Here is a 23,285-nt window from a genome sequence, read left to right as displayed (position 1 = left end):
CTGTATTTTATCGAATGCTTTTTCTGCATCTATTGAAATAATCATGTGATTCTTAACTTTTAGTCTGTTGATATGGTGAATGACATTTATTGATTTCCTGATGTTGAACCAACCTTGCATCCCTGGGATAAAACCCACTTGATCATGGTGCACTATCTTTTTCATATATTTTTGTATGTGATTGCTAAAATTTTATTGAGAATTTTTGCGTCGATGTTCATTAAGGATATTGGTCTGAAATTTTCTTTCCTCGATGTGTCTCTGTCTGGTTTAGGTATCAGGGTGATATTGGCTTCATAGAATGAGTTTGGGAGGGTTCCCTCCTCTTCTATTTTATGGAATACTTTGAGAAGTATTGGAATGAGCTCTTCTTTAAAGGTTTTGTAGAACTCGGCTGAGAACCATCTGGTCCTGGACTTTTTTTGTTGGTAGGCTTTTGATGACCTCTTCTATTTCATTACTTGAAATTGATTTATTTAAGTTGTGTATGTCCTCCTCGTTCAGTTTAGGTAATTCATATGTCTCTAGAAACCTGTTGATGTCTTCAAGGTTTTCTGTTTTGTTGGAGTATAGATTTTCAAAATAGCTTCTAATTATGTTTTGTATTTCACTCATGTCTGTTGTGATATTTCCTTGTTCATTCCAAATTTTAGTAATTTGAGTTTTCTCCCTCTTTCTCTTTGTTAGTGTGGCTAAAGGTTTATCAATTTTGTTTATTTTTTCAAAGAACCAACTATTTATTTTGTTAATTTTTCTGATTGTTTCTTTTGTTTCAATTTCGTTGATTTCGGCTCTGATTTGAACTATTTCCTGTCTTCTACTACTTTTGGTGTTGGTCTGCTCTTCTTTTTCTAGGGCTTTGAGCTGTAATGTTAAGTCGTTTATTTGTTGATTTCTACTTCTTTTGTTGAATGCGCCCCATGAAATAAATCTTCCTCTAAGTACTGCTTTCATAGTGTCTCAGAGATTTTGATATGATGTGTCTTTGTTCTCATTTACTTCTAAGAATTTTTTTATTTCCCTCCTGATGTCTTCTCTTATCCATTCATCGTATAATAGTGTATTATTTAATCTCCAAGTATTGGAGAAGTTTCTGTTTTTTATTCTGTCATTTATTTCTAATTTCAGTCCATTATGATCTTATAGAATACAAGGTAGTATCTCTGTCTTCTTGTATTTGCTAACAGTAGCTTTGTGGCATAAAACATGGTCTATTTTAGAGAAGGATCCATGTGCTGCTGAGAAGAAAGTATATTCGTTCTTTGTTGGATGGTATATTCTATATATGTTGGTTAAGTCTAAATTGTTGATTGTGTTATTGAGATCTATGGTTTCTTTATTCAATTTTTGTTTGGATGATCTATCCAGCGGTGAGAGAGGTGTGTTACAATCACCTAGTATTATTGTGTTGTAGTCTATTTGATTTCTGGAATTGACAAGGATTTGGTTGATGTACATGGATGAGCCAATGTTCAGGGCATAGGTATTTATGATTGTTATGTCTTGCTGATTTATGCTTCCTTTAAGTAGTATGAAATGACCTTCTTTATCCCTTCTGACTAGTTTTGGCTTGAAGTCCACATTATCTGAAATGAGGATTGATACTCCAGCTTTTTTGCTGTGTCCATGTGCATGGTATGTTTTTTTCCCATCCTTTCACCTTTAGTCTGTGGGTATCTCTTTCTATGAGATGAGTCTCTTGCAGGCAGCATATTGTTGGATTTTTCTTTTTAATCCAATCTGCCATTCTATGTCTTTTGATTGATGCGTTCAGGCCATTAACATTCACAGTTATTATTGTGATATGATTTGTATTCCTAGTCATTGGACTCATTTTTGTTTTTTGACATGATTTGGTTTCTCCTTTATTTGGCTATTCCTTTAGGCTAGTTCCTCCCATTGCTGTTTTACATCATTGTTTTTCATCTCTTCCTCATGGAATATTTTGCTTAATGTTCTGTAATGCCAGCTTTCTTTTTGTAAATTCCTTTAGCTTTTGTTTATCATGGAAGGATCTTATCTCATCATCAAATCTGAAAGTAAGTTTTGCTGGGTATAAAATTCTTGGTTGGCATGCATTTTCTTTCAGGGCTTGGTAAATGTTGTTCCAGGCCCTTCTAGCTTTTAGGGTCTGGATTGAAAAATCTGCTGATATTCTTATTGGTTTCTCCCTGAATGTAATCTGATTGTTTTCTCTCGCAGCCTTTAAAATTCTGTCTTTATTTTGTATGTTAGGTATTTTCATAATAATGTGCCTTGGTGTAGGTCTGTTGTAATTTTGTATATTTGGAGTCCTATAAGCCTCTTGTACTTGGATTTCCATTTCATTCTTCAGATTTGGGAAATTTTCTGATATTATTTCATTGAATAGATTGTTCATTCCTTTGGTTTGTTTCTCTAAGCCTTCCTCAATCCCAATAATTCTTAAATTTGGCCTCTTCATGATATCCCATAATTCTTGTAGATTCTTTTCATGATTTCTTACCATCTTTTCTGTTTGGTCAACCTTGTTTTCAAGATTAAATAGTTTGTCTTCAATATCTGAGGGTCTATCTTCCAGGTGATCTATCCTATTGGTTATGCTTTCTATGGAGTTTTTAACTTGGTTTATTGTTTCCTTCATTTCAAGGATTTCTGTTTGGTTTTTTTTTTTTTTCAGTATCTCTAACTCTTTATTGAAATGCTCTTTTGCTTCCCGTATTTGCTCTTTTAACTGTTGATTGGTGCGATCATTTAATGCCTGCATTTGTTCTTTCATCTCCTCGTTTGCTTCCCTGATTGTTTTAATTATGTACATTCTGAATTCCCTTTCTGACATTTCTTCTGCTTTGCTGTCATTGGGTTTTATTGATATAGTATCTAGGTTTGTTTCGGACATTTTCTTCCCTTGTTTTCTCATATTTGTCAGATGTCAGTGGGACTCTGTGATATTGTAGATTTCCTCTATTGGCTTATAGTGTCCCTGTAGATTTCCAGTGTATCACCTACCAGCCTTCAGTAGCCTGAAGTCTTGGATTAACTTGACAATGTAATGCTTCCGAAGAACGCTGCCTCTAGCCCGCTACTCGTTCCAGGGAGAGAGACCTGGAGAGGTCTCTTGCTGCCCAGCCCTGGTCCCAGAGACTGCTTGCAGGTCAGAAGTCTCCACTGGCTTGGGGACTTGTAGCTGGCTCTGTGTAGACAGGCTCTCACTGGGCGGTCTGCCCCAAGAAGCTAACCTAGAAAGACTCTTCCTGCCGGAGGCAGTTGGGCTGCTTGGGGAAGTCCCTGGAGCCCTGTGCTGGTCTCTGAAGCAACCTGCGGGCAGGCCGGAGCTGGCCGTGTGCTGCTTCTGTGCAGAAAGGCTCTCACTGGGGGGCCTGCTCCGCGAGGCTGGAGAATCTGGCCCTGTGGGAGGAGCCCACCGCCAGAGTGCTCAGAGCTGCCTGGGGGAAACTCTATCTGCCCTGTCCTACTCTAATAAGCTGCCCAAATCCGGGCCTGCTGCCCAGCTGAGCTTCCCTGGGTAGGGGAGACTCACCCCGTGGTTCTATTTTAGTCCAAGTCTCTCAATGCCTCCCCTTCTTGAATCCTGGGTTTTGGAGGGACTGGAGATGCAGTCACCCTCTAGTCCGCCATCTTGGATCGCCCTGTTGCAAAAGCCTGCAGCTGGAGGGGGCAAGGCCGCCTGGAGAGGTCTCTGGCTGCCCAGCCCTGGTCCCAGAAGCTGCTTGTGGGTCGGAGGTCTCTGCTGGCTTGGGGACTTGTGGCTGGCTCTGCGTCGAAAGGCTCTCACTGGGTGGTCTGCCCCGAGAAGCTAGCCTAGAAAGGCGCTTCCCGCCGGAGGGGGCTCGGCTGCTTGGGGAAGTCCCTGGCGCCCTGTGCTGGTCTCTGAAGCAACCTGCGGGCGGGCCGGAGCTGGCAGCGGGGCCTAGGCATTGTTTTTTAACAGAAAGGAAGACCAAACTGAGTAGCAGCTGATAGAATATTTTTTAAAAACATTGTTATTGGTAGCTGTCTGTATGATTTTTGGCATATAACTCAAAAAGAATTTGACACTCTGACATCCCCTCTTATATTTATGAAGACAAGTTTTTTAACACTGTAATAATAGAAAATAAGAATAGAATTGATACTGAATGTTGTGGCATTCATGCAGAAATTTGTTTATTTATTCACACATAATTGAGCTAATTGAATTCAACCTGTCCATCCCACTAAAGTTGCATTTCCAATTGTGCTTCATGCCAATGTTTCTCAAAATTGGTAATATGTATATTGTTTTGATCAATTATATATGAACAATAATTATAATACAGATCCAATCTAGATCACCCTTAGATCATAATCATAGGGAATTTAGATATCTTGCTATTAGAGATATTATTGATGCACAGAAGTATGAGACAATCAGAGGTTACTGAGCATAAAATTCCTTTACATTGTGATAAAACTCTGTGGGAAGTGTAATGGAAGTATTAATTCAAGGAGAAAAGGAAACAATATAAATTTCCGCTTGTTAAAAATAAGAGCTTATTCAAAAATTGAATAATGGTACATATTAAATCACCACAACATTCAGATTCCACTGTATTATGTGTTGAACAGTGACATTATAAAATTACAATAGCTAGTTACTAAAATAAAACTAAAGTTTTTTTTCTTTCAAAAGCAGAGGACTTTTACAAGTTAAACAGAAGAGTACAACAATTTTTGATGAAAATGATCCAAGTATCCAATGCAGAAATTTAATTTTCTCTCAGCCAGCCAAATAAGGTGGGGCAAGAAATTATCATACACCATAGTATAATGAAGAAACAATGCTTTCAGAATATTATCGTTAGGTGAAAAAGTTTAAATTGTCAGACTAAGAAATATACTGTGTATAAACATGCTCTTTTTTTTCTTTTTTTATTGTAAACAAATGGGATACATCTTGTTTCTCTGTTTGTACATGAAGTAGAGGCATACCATTTGTGTAATCACACATTTACATAAGGTAATGGTGTTTGATTCATTCTGTTATTTTTTCCTACCCTCCACCCCTCCCGCCCTCTTTTCCCTCTATACAGTTCCTCCTTCCTCCATCCTTGCCTCCCACCCACCACCCATTATGTGTCATCATCTGCTTATCAGCGAGCTCATTCATCCTTTGGTTTTTTGAGATTGGCTTATCTCACTGAGCATGATTTTCTCCAATTTCATCCATTTGAATGCAAATGTCATAATTTTATTCTTTATGGCTGAGTAATATTCCATTGTGTGTGTGTGTGTGTGTGTGTGTGTGTGTGTGTGTGTATATATATATATATATATATATATCACAGTTTCTTTATACATTCATCAATTGAAGGGCATCTAGGTTGGTTCCACAATCTGGCTATTGTGAATTGAGCAGCTATAAACATTGATGTGCCTGCATCACTGTAGTATGCTGATTTTAAGTCCTTTGGGTATAGGCCAAGGTGTGGGATAGCTGGGTCAAATTGTGGTTCCATTCCACATGTTCTAAGGAATCTCCACACTGCTTTCCAGAGTGGCTGCACTAATTTGCATCCCCACCAGCAATGTATAAGTGTACCTTTTTCCCCACATCCTCACCAACACCTATTGTTGCTTGTATTCTTGATAATCGCCATTCTAATTGGGGTGAGATGGAATCTTAGGGTAGTTTTGATTTGCATTTCTCTTATTACTAAAGATGTTGAACATTTTTCATATATCTGTTAATTTCTTGTAGATCTTCTGTGAAGTGTCTGTTCATATATTAGCCCATTTGTTGATTGGGTTATTTGTATTCTTGGTGTAGAGTTTTTTGAGTTCTTTATAGATTCTGGAAATTAGTGCTCTATCTGACCTATGAGTGCCAAAGATTTTCTCCCACTCTGTAGGTTCTCTCTTCACATTGCTGATAGTTTCCTTTGCTGAGAGAAAGCTTTTTAGTTTGAATCTATTCCAGTTATTGATTCTTGCTTTTATTTCTTGTGCTATGGGAGTCCTGTTAAGGAAGTCTGATCCTAAGACAACATGTTGAAGATTTGGACCTACTTTTTCTTCTATAAGATGCAGGGTCTCTGGTCTGATTCCAAGGTCCTTGATTCATTTTGAGTTGAGTTTTGTGCAGGGTGAGAGATAGAGGCTTAGTTTTATTCTGCTGCACATGGATTTCCAGTTTTCCCAGCACCATTTGTTGAACAGGCTATCTTTTCTCCATTGCATATTTTTGGTCCCTTTGTCCAGTATGAGAAAATTGTATTTATTTGGGTTTGTGTCCATGTCCTCTATTCTGTACCATTGATTTGACTATTTTTGTGCCAATACCATGCCATTTTTGTTACTGTTGCTTTCTAGTATAGTTGAAGTTCTGGTATTGCGATACCCCCTGCTTCACTCTTCCTGCTAAGGATTGCTTTAGCTATTCTGGGTTTCTTATTCTTCCAGATGAATTTCATAATTGCTTGCTCTATTTCTGTGAGGTACATCATTGGGATTTTATTTGGAATTGCATTGAATCTGTATAGCACTTTTGGTAGTATGGCCATTTTGACAATATTAATTCTGCCTATCCAAGAACATGGGAGATCTTTCCATCTTCTAAGGTTTTCTTTAATTTCTTTCTTTAGTGTTGTATAGTTCTCATTGTAGAGGTCTTTCACCTCTCTTGTGAGATTGATTCCCAAGTATTTTATTTTTTTCGATGCTATTGTGAATGGGGTAGTTTTCCTAACTTCTCTTTCTGAAGATTCATCACTTATGTATAAAAATGCATTAGATTTATGAGCATTGATCTTATAACCTGCTACTTTACTGAATTCACTTATGAGTTTAAATTTTTTCTGGTGGAATTTCCAATTTCCTCTAAATATATAATCATCTCATCATCAAATAGGGATAGTTTGAGTTCTTCTTTTCCAATTCGTATCCCTTTAATTTCTTTGGTCTGTCTAATTCCTCTGGCTATAGTTTCAAGGACAATGTTGAATAGAAGTGGTGAAAAAGGGCATCCCTGCCTTGTTCCAGTTTTTAGGGGGAATGCTTTCAGTTTCTCACCACTTAGAATGATATTGGCCATGGGCTTAGCATGGATGGCCTTTATAATGTTAAGGAATGTTCCCACTATCCCTATTTTTTCTAGTGTTTTGAGCATGAAGGGGTGCTGTATTTTATCAAATGCTTTTTCTGCATCTTTTAAAATAATCATGTGATTCTTGACTTTAAGACTGTTGATATGGTGAATTACACTTATTGATTTCCAGATGTTGAAGCAACCTTGTATCCCTGGAATAAAACCCACTTGATCGTGGTACACTATCTTTTTAATATATTTTTGTATGCAATTTGCTAAAATTTTGTTGAGAATTTTTGCGTCGATGTTCATTAAGGATATTGTTCTGAAATTTTCTTTCCTCAATGTGTCTCTGTCTGCTTTAGGTATCAGGGTGATATTGACTTCATAGAATGAGTTTGAAAGGGTTCCCTCCTCTTCTATTTTATGGAATACTTTGAGGACTATTGGAATGAGCTGTTCTTTAAAGGTTTGTAGAACTTGGCTGAGAACCCATCTGGTCCCGGACTTTTCTTTGTTGGTAGACTTTTGATGACTTCTTCTATTTCATTACTTGAAATTGATCTATTTAAATTGTATGTGTCCTCCTGGTTCAGTTTAGGTAATTCATATGTCCCTAGAAACCTGTTGATGTCTTCAAGGTTTTCTGTTTTGTTGGAGTATAGATTTTCAAAATAGCTTTTAATTATGTTTCATCTTTCACTTGTGTCTATTGTGATATTTCCTTGTTCATTCCAAATTTTAGTAATTTGAGTTTTCTCCCTCTTTCTCTTTGTTAGTGTGGCTAAGGGTTTATCAATTTTGTTTATTTTTTCAAAGAACCAACTATTTATTTTGTTAATTTTTTTGATTGTTTCTTTTGTTTCAATTTCGTTGATTTCGGCTCTGATTTGAACTATTTCCTGTTTTCTACTACTTTTGGTGTTGGTCTGCTCTTCTTTTTCTAGGGCTTTGAGCTGTAATGTTAAGTCGTTTATTTGTTGATTTCTACTTCTTTTGTTGATTGCGCCCCATGAAATAAATCTTCCTCTAAGTACTGCTTTCATAGTGTCCCAGAGATTTTGATATGATGTGTCTTTGTTCTCATTTACTTCTAAGAATTTTTTTATTTCCCTCCTGATGTCTTCTCTTATCCATTCATCGTATAATAGTGTATTATTTAATCTCCAAGTATTGGAGAAGTTTCTGTTTTTTATTCTGTCATTTATTTCTAATTTCAATCCATTATGATCTGATAGAATACAAGGTAGTATCTCTATCTTCTTGTATTTGCTAACAGTAGCTTTATGACATCAAATATGGTCTGTTTTAGAGAAGGATCCATGTGCTGCTGAGAAGAAAGTGTATATGCTCTTTGTTGGATGGTATATTCTATATATGTCCATTAAGTCTAAATTATTGATTGTATTATTGAGATCTGTGGTTTGTTTGTTCAGTTTTTCTTTGGAAGATCTGTCCAGTGGTGAGAGAGTTGTGTTAAAATCGCCTGATATTATTGTGTTGTGGTCTATTTGATTTCTGGAATTGACAAGGATTTGGTTGATGTACATGGATGAGCCAATGTTTGGGGCATAGACATTTATGATTGTTATGTCTTGCTGATTTATGCTTCCCTTAAGCAGTATGAAATGTCCTTCTTTATCCCTTCTGACTAGTTTTGGCTTGAAGTCCACATTATCTGGTATGAGGATGGATACTCTGACTTTTTGCTGAGTCCATGTGCATGTTTTTTCCCATCCTTTCACCTTTAGTCTGTGGGTATCTCTTTCTATGAGATGAGTCTCTTGCAGGCAGCGTATTGTTGTATCTTTCTTTGTAATCCAATCTCCCAGTCTATATCTTTTGATTGATGGATTCAGGCCATTAACCTTCAGGGTTATTATTGTGATATGATTTGTATTCCCAGTCATTTGGCTCATTTTTGTTTTTTTGACATGACTTAGTATCTCCTTTATTTGGCTATTCCTTTAGGGTAGTTCCTCCCTTTGCTGATTTGCATCATTGTTTTTCATCTCTTCCTCATGGAATATTTTACTGAGAATGTTCTGTAGTGCTGGCTTTCTTTTTGTCAATTCTTTTAGTTTTTGTTTATCATGGAAGGATTTTATTTCATCATCAAATCTGGAGATAAGTTTTGCTGGGTATAAGATTCTTAGTTGGCATCCATTTTCTTTCAGGGCTTGAAAAATGTTGTTCCAGGCCCTTCTAGCTTTTAGGGTCTGGGTTGAAAAATCTGCTGATATCCATATTGGTTTCCCCCTGAATGTAATTTGATTTTTTTCTCTTGCAGCATTTAACATTCTGTCTTTATTTTGTATGTTAGGTATTTTCATAATAATGTGCCTTGGTGTCAGTCTGTTGTAATTTTGTGTAGTTGGAGTCCTATAAGCCTCTTGAACTTGATTTTCCATTTCATTCTTCAGCTTTGGGAAATTTTCTGATATTATTTCATTGAATAGAGTGTTCGTTCCTTTGGTTTGTTTCTATGTGCCTTCCTCAAGCCCAATAATTCTTAAATTTGACCTTTTCATGATATCCCATAATTCTTGTAGATTCTGTTCATGATTTCCTACCATCTTCTGTGTTTGGTCAGCTTTGTTTTCAAGATTAAATATTTTGTCTTCAATATCTGAGGTTCTGTCTTCCAGGTGTTCTATCCTACTGGTTATGCTTTCTATGGAGTTTTTAATTTGGTTTATTGTTTCCTTCATTTCAAGGATACCTGTTTGGTTTTTTTTTCAGTATCTCTAACTCTTTATTGAAATGATCTTTGGCTTCCCATATTTGCTCTTTTAACTGTTGATTGGTGCAATCATTCAATTCCTGCATTTGCTCTTTCATCTCATCATTCAATGCCTGCATTTGCAGGGCTGGGGAGACAGCTCAGTCGGTAGAGTGCTTCGTTGCAAGCACAAGTCCCTGAGTTCAAGCCCCAGCACCATGCAAAAAAAAAAAAAAAAAGAAAGAAAGAAAGAAAGAAAAAAAAAGCCTGCATTTGCTCTTTCATCTCCTCATTTGCTTCCCTGATCATTTTAATTCTGTAAATTCTGAACTCCCTTTCTACATTTCTTCTGCCATGCTATCATTGGGTTTTATTGATATAGCATCTAGATTTGTTTGGACATTTTCTTCCCTTGTTTTCTCATATTGGTCAGATATCCTTAGAACTCTAAGTTATTGCAGATTTCCTCTATTGGCTTATAGTGTCCCTGTAGATTTCCAGTATATCTCCTCCTAGCCTTCAGTAGCCTGAAGTCTTGGAGGAACTTGGTAATGCAGTGCTCCACAAGGAAGCTGCCCCTCTAGGGGTGGTGGCCTTTGGGTGGGGTATATTCCCTGCTAGTGGGCAGAGGCACCTCCACTTGTTGACTGATGGTCTGCCAAAGGGGAACTAGACTGCGTGCTGTGGCACGGCGACTGGTCTGGGCCTGCTGCCCAGGCCAGGGGAGCCTAGTTGTGTGTGAAAGCCTTTCGCTGGCCCACCCTGCTGGAGAAGCCGCCTGCTGTCCAGGCTTGCAACTGGGGACGGGGAAACTGGCTATGCACGGAAGCCTCTTGCTGGCCAACCCTGCTTTGAGAAGCTACCTGCGGTCTAGGCCTACTGCTGGGGCCGCGGGGAGCCTGGTTGTGCACAGAAACCTCTCTCTGGCTGGCCCTGCTCTGAGAAGCCTCCTGCTCTCTGAGCCTGCCCCGGGGGCCGGGGAAGCCTGGCTGTACGGTGAAGCGGGAGCCTGACTGTGCGTGGAAGGGGAAGCCTGGCTGTTTGCGGAAGCCTCTCACTGTCCGTCCCTGCTCTAAGAAGCTGATTGCAGACCAGGCCTTCTACCAGAGGGATGGGACTTTTAAAGATGCAGAGGATGCTTTGCACAAACTTCATAAATATATGCAGAGAAAAAGTTGAAAAGGAAGAAAAGCAGGAAATAAATAGAAACAAGTGCAGAAAAGGTGCATGAGCTCTTAAAAGAGGATAAAAGGCAAAAGAAGAAAAGAAGAAAGTTATCTTCTTCCTCTTCATGTGTTTCTTCTGCTCATGAGTCAGTTTCTTCCTCATCCTCTTCCTCTTGTGGTCAAAAGGCTTAAGACGGGGGCTGGAGTTTTGTGGCTCAGTGGTAGAGTGCTTGCCCAGCATGTGTGAGGCCCTAGGTTCGATACTCAACACCACATATAAATAAATAAAAGAAAAGATTCATTAACAACTAAAAAACATTTTAAAAAAAAGGTTAAGACACAAAAGAGGAATAATTCAGTCTTCTGGCAGTTCCAAAAGGCATTCATCTAAGACATCCTCAAGTCAGACTGATCAGAATAGCAAGGATGAGAGCTACCCAATTCCAACTAACACCTCAGCATCTTTTCTTCTATAGAAGTTTATTAATTTAATTAAAATCAGACTTCTAAAAATATAGAATGCTTCACAAATTTGCCTGTCATCCTTGTGCAGAGGCCATGCTAATCTTCAGTGTATCATTCCAATTTAAGTATATGCGCTGCTGAAGTGAGCATTGCATTTTTTCTTAACCAAAAACAAGAAGTGGAAATCTGCTGGAAAAGCAGGAAGGTTATAATGTCAAAAGACACAGGCAAAAGAGAAAGAAAGAAGCCCTCTCTTTCCATCTCCAGTTGATATACCTGAAAACTTTGGAGGTAGGTCTGAAAATCCAAGAGATTTTTACAATAGTTATAAAACCCAGGCAGGTAGTAGCAACATAGATGACATAGACAAATCATATAAATATTTTTCCAGTAGAAGAAATTCCTCAGATTCCTTTTGTAGGCATTCAGAGGACAAGATAAAAATGTGTGGTCATAGGAGATTTAAAAAGAGCATAGAGGGAAGAAAAGAGTACCACAGAAGATGGAAGCCAAGTTCCATGAGTTATTCTACTCCACCAGCAAATTCAGACTGCTCTTGGAAGTCAGTTGAAAAACACACACACAAGTACTTATTCTGGACCATGTGATTTCAGTAGACATGAGTAAAGATATCAAGTAAATACAAAATCAAGGAGAATGTGAAAAAGAGGACAATTTGGGGGAAGATAACATAACTGAGGTTTCAGAAGAAGATGGAAAGCAGAGTTAAAATTTTTACCTCAAAATTTACTCAATATATTTAATCAGATAGCAGAAATTTAGAAAGAAAAATGAAAAAAGCCAAAAAATTAATATGCATGGAACTCTACACCATCTACACTAAATGCTGTTAATAAAATTTTGGTGGTGTTTTAGTCATAACAGTCAATATGTGCTTCTAAAATTATTTGCAGAGATTACAGAATTCTTTTCCCAAATTTTATTTGTTTCCATTGTAGATCCCTTTGTTATAGCTTGCGTTTTAGGCTCTTCAAGAGTATTTTATAGGAGTTTCAAGATGGCAGACTAGAGGGTTACTGCATTTCATGTCGCTCCAGGACTCAGGACTCAAGAAGAGGCAGTATGTAGAGACTCAGGACAAACTCAGAGCCACCAGGTGAGTCTCTCCCACTGGGCGAGGCTCCCCGGATGGGGCAGTAGTCCCAGAATGCAGGGAACTTTGTGGAGTAGAGTTGCCCAGCAAGACTATCCCGCTGGAGTGGTGAACCCGGACAACCCAGAGCATTGTAGAGGAGGGGCACTCAGCAAGAGGCTTCAGTGCAGAGTGAGGGTCCCAGGCCAGGGCAGCAGAACTGGACTACAGGCAGCCTCTCAAAGGAGGGTGCCCAGTGAGAGGCTTCAGTGCAGGACGAGGCTCCCTGGCCCATGAGATAGGTCCAGATCCCTGGGAATGTCACAGAGGAGTGCTGCCCAGCCCAGGAGGTAGTTCTGGACCGAAGGGAACTTTTCGAAGGAGAGCTGCCCAGTGAGACTTCCCCACTCGGTGAGTCTTCCCCACTGGGCGAGGCTTTCCCACCAGAGTGGTAGAACCAGAGACACAGGCCCAGACCAGCTGTGCGCAGTCTAGACCCCCTTTGGCGGACCATCCATCAAGAAGTGGAAGTGCCTCTGCCCACTAGCAGGGAATATATCCCACCTGAAGGCCACCACTCCCAGAGGGGCAGCTTCCTTGTGTATCACTGCATTATCAATTTCCTCCAAGACTTCAGGCTACTGAAGGCTAGGAGGTGAGTTATTGGAAATCTACAGGGATACTATAAGTCAATAAAGGAAATCTGCAATATCTCAGAGTTTCACTACTAGACGGGTAGATACCTGACCAATATGAGAAAACAAGGGAAGAAAATGTCCCAAACAAACCTAGATGGTACAGCAATAAAATCCAATGACAGCATGGCAGAAGAAATGTCAGAAGGGAGTTCAGAATGTACATAATTAAAATGATCAGAGAAGCAAACGATGAGATGAAAGAGCAAATGCAGGCTTTGAATGTTCACATCAATCAACAGTTAAAACAGCAAATGCGGGAATGCACACATTTCCAGAATATATAAAGAATATATAAAAATATATATATAAATATTATATATAAATATATATAAAGAATATATAAAAGAAATATATAAAGAATAAATATTTCCAGAATAGATAAAGAACTCAAAAACCTTTACACCAAGAATACAAATAATCCAGTCAACAAATGGGCTAAGGAAATGAACAGACACTTCACAGAAGAAGATCTACAAGCAATCAACAGATATATGAAAAAATGTTCAACATCTCTAGTAATAAGAGAAATGCAAATCAAAACTACCCTAAGATTCCATCTCACCCCAATTAGAATGGTGATTATCAGGAATACAAGCAACAATAGGTGTTGGCGAGGATGTGGGGAAAAAGGTACACTCATACATTGCTGGTGGGGTTGCAAATTAGTGCAGCCACTCTGGAAAGCAGTGTGGAGATTCCTTAGAACACGTGGGATGGAACCACCATTTGACCCAGCTATCCCACACCTTGGCCTATACCCAAAGGACTTAAAATCAGCATACTACAGAGATGCAGCCACATCAATGTCCTTCAATTGATGAATGGATAAAGAAACTGTGGCATATATATATATATATATATATATATATATATATATATATACATACACACAATGGAATATTACTCTGCCATAAAGAATGATAAAATTATGGCATTTGCAGGCAAATGGATGAAATTGGAGAATATCATGCTAAGTGAGATAAGACAATATCAAAAAACCAAAGGACGAATGATCTCGCTGATAAGTGGATGATGACCTATAATGGGGGGTGGGAGGGGTTAGCGTTAGGGTTAGGGTTAGGTTTAGGTTTAGGGTTAAGGAGGGTGGCAAGAATGGAGGAAGGAAGGACTGTATAGAGGGAAAAGAGGGGTGGAGGAATGGGGAGGGAGGAAAAAATAACAGAATGAATCAAACACCATTACCCTATGTAAATGTGTGATTACACAAATGGTATGCCTTTACTTCATGTACAAACAGAGAAACAACATGTATCCCATTTGTTTACAATAAAAATAAATTTTTTTAAAAAGTCCCATCCAAAGTCAAAGCTTTCTTATAGTAACTTTCAGAATTTAAAATTTTTTCTTCTTCTAACTGCCGTCCTCCTTTTATAAGTATTTGGCAGAGGTATTTTCTTGCATTCCTGAGTTGGACAGTTTTCTAATGCAAGCTCAAAATCTTCTGACTTTGTTTAGACTTCCTTTTATTACATATAATGTTCCATGAGCTACCAAAACTTCAACATTTTTCTTATGTATTTCCAGAGCTTTATTATATCTATTCATAGCATCCACATGGTATTCAACCTTAAAATATCAACTCCAATCTTCACACATATTAAAGCCTAAGATGCAGATTGTTTTTTTTTTTTTCTTAATGCAGGAGCAAAATCATCTGCAGAGAAATTTTTGCTTTGTAGCCCTCTCATTGAAGATGGTGGATTAGATTTGTCTATTCCTAGATTTTCCAGAAGGAATTCAACTCCTTCTAGATTAACAAATCCCAGGGAACTCTGCATAATATTTGCATAGGACTCAAAGAAATGCTATTTAGTTCAACACTCCTCCTGTATTACAAAGGAATCTCTTCAGAAGTAATTATACCTAGTTTAATAACCAGATAGGTGTGGTGGAAGGGATGAAATAGAAAGAGACACTGCTAGTTTTTCATGGTATCTGCCAAATTCTCTTTTGAATAATGTCACCACCAGTTTGGTAATATAATAATCCCCATGATTACTGTGAGAAAGCACATCACAGGACAAAGAACTGTGATTTCTAAGTGGGATATGTCTCTTATGATGCTACTTCCTAAATAGATTAATACCATGAAAAAACCAAAATTCCCAAATATAACTAATTCTTTCAGTCACTATATCATCACTCTCAATATCTTAGAAAAACAGCTCCATTTGGTTCACATTAGGTATCTCCATGACTTCTTTTAAATTGGGATGATTGTATAATGATCTACATTGTCTTCATTAACTTGAGAAGTTATAACAGGTGCATCTGACATCTAAGGAAAGTGCAAAAACCAAATCTGCTTTTTTGGAGATGAATTTTTGTATTTCAGTGTTGTTAATTAACTCTCTTCTCTTTTCTGCCTTGTAAATGCTACTTGGGTGGCAGCCTCTGGCAGGCTCTAATACCCAGCCTAGAAGGCTCTGGAAGTACTGATTGTCTTGCTATTTGATCTGCAGCAAGGAGAACAATGACCACAGGTGGCAACTCAGGAATTGCCCCAGAAGGTCCTAGGCCATGACTAGAGATTGTGGGACCTGACCATCGGTGGGATGCTAGCACACAGTTCCATGTCCACCTTTTGAATCAGTGATCCAGAAGGCTGAGGCAGCAGCCTAGCAGCTGCCCCAAACAAACAACACTTATGTAGTTGCTTTCTGGAAAATTAATATTTTTTATTTTTAAATGTTGATATTTTAAAACATGCTGAAAATTACATCTTTAGCAACTACTTAGATTTAGCATTTTAAAATCTGGGTATCAACTTTAAATGTATAAAGGTATATATGGCTTTTCAGATTCTTTTGGGATGTGTGAGGGAAGAAAGCTCAAAGCCTATTAGGTTATTTGTAAGGCCAGATTTGTTCTCATTTCTTTCTTGAATAGTTTCCTATCTTCCTATCTAGTTTGTAAGTTCTTTTTGTGTCAGAATTATTTCCAATTTCTTGTGTTTTCCCCAAGATTCAGGAACAGGAAAAAGTAAATAAAGTAAGCAGCTATGGAATCAAACAAGGCAGGGGTTGACTTAAGCAAAATTCATACCCTGGAAGATTGTAGTACATACTCAAGGTTTTTATGAACATTGTAGATACCACTCAGTTTTGTTCTTTGGTCAGGAAGTTTTCCCCATCCCAAAATATAATTCACCCCCTCCCCCACCTGCCACTGATGCATGGAAATCCTTTAAATGTTGGCACAAATCTTCAGACTGCATTTATTCAAAATACATTTATCCTTAGAAAAAGTAACATTGACCTAAAGTCAAATGAAATTAGATTGCTTCCTTAGAGCAAGTTTTTATAAAGGAGAATGAAAAGAACTAAGAGGTCAACTTGTGTGGAGCTTACATGTTGCTCCTTAAGCTGACTGCAGACCAAACGGAACATCTCTTCTTTACTGAAATGACCCTGAAGGATAATTAGGCAGAATTTTATTGATTCCAAAATGATCAATCACATCAAAATCCTTATTTCTGGAAAAACATGATTCTTAAATAGAGAAGCTCTGTGACCAACTGAGAAATGAAGGTAATGTCTAAGGGTAACCCTGCTAAAGCCTCCAGTTTGAAGGTCACTCAAATTAAAACTCAGCAATCACAACTGGACCTTCCATTGGATGAATGAATGAATTAAAACACTTCCTTTCCTATGGATGGAGCTAAAGAGAGCACCATGTTAAGTGAAATAAGCCAGACTCAGAAAGTCAAGGGATGTATGTTTTCTCTTGTGTAGAAGCTAGAGAGAAAAAAAAGAAGAAAAAGATCTCATAAAAATAGAAGGATGATCAGTAGGGTAAAGAAAGGATACCAGGGGGGAGGAATGAGGGCAAGGGAAGGTACCAGGGATTAAATTAATCAAATTATGTTACATGCACATACCAATATGCCACGGTGGAACCCACTATGTTGTATAATTATTGTACACCAATAAAAAATTTTTAAAAATAAATGGTCTTTTCAATTATTTGAATCCTTGCTAGAAGCAGAGCCACAAATTCAAACCTAAATCTTATTTAATCTTTTGAATGTGTTCCTCAATTTACAAATTAGTAATCAGAATTATTTTCTAGATGATACAAAATGGTAGATTGAAAGTGGATTCCATGGAACTGTACAATACAAGGACTTAACAACTGAACTCTAATGCAAACTATGGTCTTGAGTTAATAATGCTACATCATTAGTTTGGCTACAACTATGCCATACTGATGTAAAAATGTTATTAATGGAGGAGAAAGAGCTGGAAAAAAAAAGGAGTATGTGGTAACTCTCAATTCTGTAAACCTAAAACTGCTCTGAAAAATAACAACTATTTATTTAAATAAATATATAACACTCCCTTTCCTATTTCTGCTAAATCAGCACAAACAAAACTTTTTTGGCGATAAATTTTCCTGTTTGGTATATGGAATATTTTAGTATAGTGCCTGGAACATAGTAGGCATTCAGTACATATTGGTCAGATAAACAGATTTTTCAGGAAAGCAACTATGGAGGAGTAACTGATAAGGAAGTTAGACTGTCAATTAATCTGAAACTTGGTTCACTGAAGATTTGTGTCTTTGATTGATTTTTTTCTGCAGCAAGTGAAAGGGAACTTTGTTAGGTTGCAGGCTTGCATCTCAGAGCTCCGCATGTTACAGATAGAAGGTTGTTTCCGACCACAAAGCACTTCTCTGCAACTGGCAATAAAGGATGGACTCCAGCAGTTCAAACAATACAGCAGATATGTGACCACAGGTGCTGCTGTGCCCTACACTTCCCTGGAGGTAAGAGATACTGGCCTTTAGGACTCAAAGTAATCCTACCATTTTAGTCCATATAGATGTTTCATTATTATAATCCTTAATCCTTATGTTGTTATGTTTCATACACGTTGAATGTAATTTTTCCTTTTTTGTTGTTGTTGTTGGTACTAGGGGCACTTAACCACTAAGCCACATCCCCAGCCCTTTTGTTATTTTTTTTATTTTGAGACAGGGCCTCGCTGAGTTGCTTAAAGCGTCACTAAGTTGCTGAGGCTGGCTTTGAACTTGTGATCTTCCTGCCTCAGCTTCCCAGGCTGCTGGGATTGCAAGTGTGTGTCACCATGCCCAGCAAATGTAATTTTCAAGGCTAAATTTTCAGCTCCCTGCAGATAGAAGACATGTTTCTTTTTATCATATAGCCTTTATGATTCTTAATATAAAGATTGTCATAGAGAGAAGGTCAAAAATAGAGACTAAAGTGAATTAAGGAAAAACTGAATCAAAATAAAGTCTGAATATGCCATCTGTCTCTGATTTTTGGGACTTTCAAATATTAAGCTTCCTAGATTGATATCTATATTTTTAATTACCTGAGTACCCTTAGGAACTTGTAATTGTTCTTAATTAAATCTTGTCATCAAGAGCTTGGGGATGTAATTCAGTTGGTAGAGTGCTTGCCTCACATACACTAGGCTCTGTGTTCAATCCCCAGCACCACCAAAAAAAAAAAAAAAAAGAGATTAAAAAAAAAATCTTGTCATCAAATTGAGTAAATTTTCTTAGGATTAGCAATTAAGCAAAATGTAAAAACTGCTACTATTCTGGTGCCAGATTGAGATAATCTTAAAAATATAAATAAGTCATGGCTAAACATTCCATGGATGCGTAAGTGTGTATGAGTTAGACACTTTCAGCCTTTGGTAACCTCAGGCAGCAAACAGATGCATTAAAAAATAATTGCAGGGACTTCTGGTTTCCAGTTTCACACATAAGGAGCTTGGAAGTCACCACTTCATCCTAACAACTAACAAAATGCTAAACAAACTCAAAGATTGACAACTTTGTTTGGATCCCTAAGAGAAGTAAGATCATAGAGCAAACTACCACCTCCAAAATTAAACCCAGACAGGTAGATATAGAAAAATCACAACATACTGGAGGAGAAACCACCACTAGAACCAAAGTGGAATTGGAAAACCTGAACTTTAATTGATGAATTGCTGGAGGCTAGATGTGGACAAGTCTGAAAGTTAAAAATTTCAGAGGCATCCTGTTATGAGGTGTGGCCCACAATTTTGTAAGTTTTTTCTTCAGAAATACAACCAGGTCTCACAGTAAATATCAGGAGGAAATTCCCTCATGCCTCAGACTGGAGGGGAAGAGTGTTCTGTACTTTTTAAACAAGTTGTGGCCTCAGGAGAAACCAGTTCAATAGAACTGAACCTGCTGGGGTTTTATCGGAGCCTAACTGACATGGAAGGCAAGAAATACCGTACTCTTATTCATACACACACACACACACACACACACACATATATACTGGGAATTGAACCAAGGGGCATTACCACTGAGATATATCCCGGTTCTCTTTATTTTTTGAAACAGAGTTTCACTAAGTTGGCCGTGAATTTTTGATCCTCCTTCTTCAGCCTCCCAAGTCACTGGAATTATAGGCATGTGCCACTGTACCCAGCTATAGTGATAAATTTCATGTGTGGCTTTGGGGTCTAGTCCTTTTAATTTTTTTAAAAATATTTTATTGGTATGTTATTATACATAATAGTGTGCTTCATTGTTACATGTTCATACATGCATACAATATAACAACTTAATTTGGTCAGTCTTGTTCCTCAGTACCCCTCCCCTCTAATCTCCTCTAGTTTCCTTCCTCTATTCTATTGATCTCCCTTCTATTTTCATAAGATCCCCATCGCCCATCTTTTTTTTCTTTTTTCTCCCTAGCTTTCACATATGAGAGAAAAAAACCTTATCCTTGACTGTCTGAGTTTGGTTTATTCCACTTAACATAATGCTCTCAAGCTCCATTGATTTTCCTATAAATGACATAATTTCATTCTTCTTTGTGAATAACTAAAACTTAATTGTGTATATATACCACGTTTTCTTTATCCATTTATTAACTGACAGACACCTAGGCTGGTTCCATAATTTGACTTTTGTAAATTGTACTGCTATTGTGAATTGTACCACTATAAACATGGGTATGCAAGCCAGCAAGTTGGCAGCATCTCAGGAGGCTGAGGCAGGAGGATCACAAATTCAAGGCCAGCCTCAGCAACTTAGCAGGACCCTGTCTCAAAATAAAATTATCAAGGTCTGAGGATGTAATTCAGTGGCAGAGTGCCCCTGGGTCTAATCCCCAATATCACAAAGTTAAAAAATTAAAATTTTAATTTAAAAAAAAGTGGGTATGCATGTATTGCTCTTGTATGCTGACTTTAGTTCTTTAAGATAAGCACCATGGAGTATTATAACTTGGTAATATGGTGTTTCCGTTCCTAGTTGTTTGAGGAACCTCCATACTGATTTCCATAGTGTATACTAATTTACAACTCACCAACAGTGTGAAAGTGTTTCTTTTTCCCCACATCCTCTCTAGCATTTATTATTGTCTGTATTCTTGATGACTCCCATTCTAACTGGAGTTTTGATTTGCATTTCCCTAGTTGCTAAATATGTTGAACATTTCTTCATGTATTTGTTGATAATGTGCATTTCTTCCTTTGAGAACTGTTTAGTTCATTTGTGCATTTGTTGATAGGGTTACTTGCTTTTTTGATATTCTCTATATGTTCAGAATATTAATCCTCTGTAATAAGAGTAGCTGGCAAAGATTTTCTCCCATCCTATAGGCTCTCTTTTCACTCATGTTTCCTTTTCTGTGAAGTTTTTTTAATTTAATAGCATACCATTTATTAATTCTTGGTGTTATTTCCTGAGCTTTAAGAATTCTTTTAGGGAAGTTGTTGCCCATACCTATGTGTTGACAGGCTGTAGAACTTAAAGTAGCAATGAATAACATGCTCAGGGCTCTACTAGATAAAGTAGACACAGAATAGATGAACGTGCTAAGGGCTCTAATGGACAAAGTAGATAAGTAGATAGGTAATGTAAGCACAGAGAGAGAACTCCTAAGGAAGAACCAAAGCAAATCAAAAAATCCATAATAGAAATGAAGACATCTTTTCCCCTAAACCTTCATAATTTTATTGTTCCAGAAACTGAACAAAGACTGTGTGGTACTGGTGAAAGAATAGACAAATCAATGAACTAGAATAGAGATCTCAGGAATAGACCCTCAAGATATGGTCAGCTGATCTCTGATAAAAGAGCAAAGGCAACAAAGAGCAAATGGAACAAAGATAGTGTTTTCAACAAATGGTGCTTGCTATAGTAACTGGACATCTGTGTGCAAAAAATAAATAAATAAATCTAGACACTGACCTTCTGCCCTCCACAAATTGTATCACAGACTAAAGTGTAAAATGTGAAACTGTAAAACTTCCAGAAGAAGACATGATGCGGAACTGTGATCCAAAATATCCAAACCACACTTAAAACTCAGCAGCAAGGAAACAAACAACTTGATTTAAAAATTGGCTAAAGACCTTAACAGACATCTCATCAAAGAAGATATACAATAACTTATGAAAAAATGATCCACATCATATATCATCAGTGAAATGCAAATTAAAATCATAATGAAATACCACTATGCACTTATTAGAATGGCCAAAATCCAGAGCACTAACAGTACCAAATACTGGTAAGGATGTGGAGCAACTGGAACTCTCATTCTTGCTGGTGTAAATGCAAAATGCTATAGCCACTTTGGAAAACAGTTTGATGGCTCTTAAGAAACTAAACACACTCTTGCAATATCAGTCAACAATTGTGCTTCTTGACATTTACCCAGAGGAGTTGAAAATATGTGTTCACACAAAACTCTGCACATGAATGTTTATAATAGCTTCATTTGTAACTGCCAAACTTGGAAGCAACCAAATGTCCATCAGTAGGTGAATGGATAATAAACTGTTGTTCAACCAGACAATGGAATATTATTCATTGCTAAAAACATATGAGCTATCAAGCCAAAAAAGACGTGGCAGAACCTTAAATACACATTACTAAGTGAAAGGAGCCAGTCTGAAAAGGTTACATAATTTATGATTCCAACTATGTGTGTGTCATTCTGGGAAAGATGAAATTATTGAGACAGTAAAAGTTTGGTGGTTGACAGGGGCTATGGGAGAGGGAGGAATGAATAAGTGGAGCACAGAAGATTTTTAGAGCAATAATAATACCCTGAATGACATTATGATGATCGGTACATATCATTGTACATTTGTCAAAACCATAGAATGTACCACAACAAAAGTGAGCACTAAGGTATTCTATGGACTTTGGGTGATTTTGAGATTATGACACAATGTTGGTTTATAGATTGCAACAAATGCATCACTCTGATGGAGAATATTGATAATCGATATTGTATGTTTGAGGGCAGAGGGTATTTAGTATCTCACTGAGCCTTCCTCTCAATTTTGCTGTGAACCTAAAACTTATCTAAAATAATAGTCTTTGAAAATAATAATGACAGGCTGGGGATATAGCTCAGTTGGTAAAGTACTTGCCTCGCAAGCACAAGGCCCTGGGTTCAATCCCCAGCACCGCCAAAAAAAAAAAAAAAAAAAAAAAAGAAGAAAATAATAATGATTGTGGATTTCATCTGCATCCCTCTTCATCAATCAAAAACATCTAAATACAAAAGAACTTCATATATTTAACAATTGCTTTCAAGTTTCAAAATCCAAGACAAAACTTATAAGAAAAACATACAGTACTTTCATTCAGATGGAATAAAATATTATACATAACACCTCAATATTCCTTCAAGTCCACTATATTGGTCAAGAATTAGTACATTTTAGAGTCAAAAAAAAAAAAAAAACAGAAATAGCTTGACTGGATCCAAGATAAACAAGGAGATAATCAGTCTAAGAATGCTATATGGACGCACTATGCAGAGAAAGGATCAACAGGCTTCCTAATATTTAGTGCACATTTAGTGAGTGAAACTGAAGGATCTTATTTCCTTTTTTTCCCATGTAAAAAATCAAAGCATTTTGAACAGATGAGATGTTACCAGTGCTTCAAGCAATCTTAAAAAATTAAAACACAGGTATTGCTTCTAACTAGTCACTTTCTAGGCTTAGTCTGATCGGAAAGGTTCTGATCACCTGTCCTACCAAAATCTGTCAAGTGAAATTGGTCTGTGTCATTTGGTGGCCTTTTGGCTAAG

The 23,285-nt window shown here is 37.4% G+C and overlaps 1 protein-coding gene and 1 pseudogene across 2 annotated transcripts in view; one reads left to right on the top strand and one right to left on the bottom strand.

Annotated features, from left to right (window-relative positions):
• M1AP (meiosis 1 associated protein) overlaps positions 1-23,285 on the top strand; it is a 116,445-nt gene that overhangs the window by 32,410 nt on the left and 60,750 nt on the right. Inside the window, exon 3 of the mRNA XM_079110408.1 lies at positions 17,795-17,980. Coding sequence (XP_078966534.1) covers positions 17,795-17,980 — 186 coding nt within the window. The remainder of the gene's footprint in view (positions 1-17,794; positions 17,981-23,285) is intronic.
• LOC306644526 (tetratricopeptide repeat protein 14-like) lies at positions 14,493-16,599 on the bottom strand (annotated as a pseudogene). Its single transcript has 2 exons — positions 16,561-16,599; positions 14,493-15,657 (listed from the first exon to the last, which is right to left on the bottom strand). The product of its transcript is annotated as a tetratricopeptide repeat protein 14-like (transcript).

Source organism: Sciurus vulgaris, assembly GCF_902686455.1.
Source record: "Sciurus vulgaris genome assembly, chromosome: 14".
Taxonomy (NCBI): Eukaryota; Metazoa; Chordata; class Mammalia; order Rodentia; family Sciuridae; genus Sciurus; species Sciurus vulgaris.
Note: the sequence above shows the minus strand (reverse complement) of the source record. Positions and strands in the feature narration are given on the sequence as shown.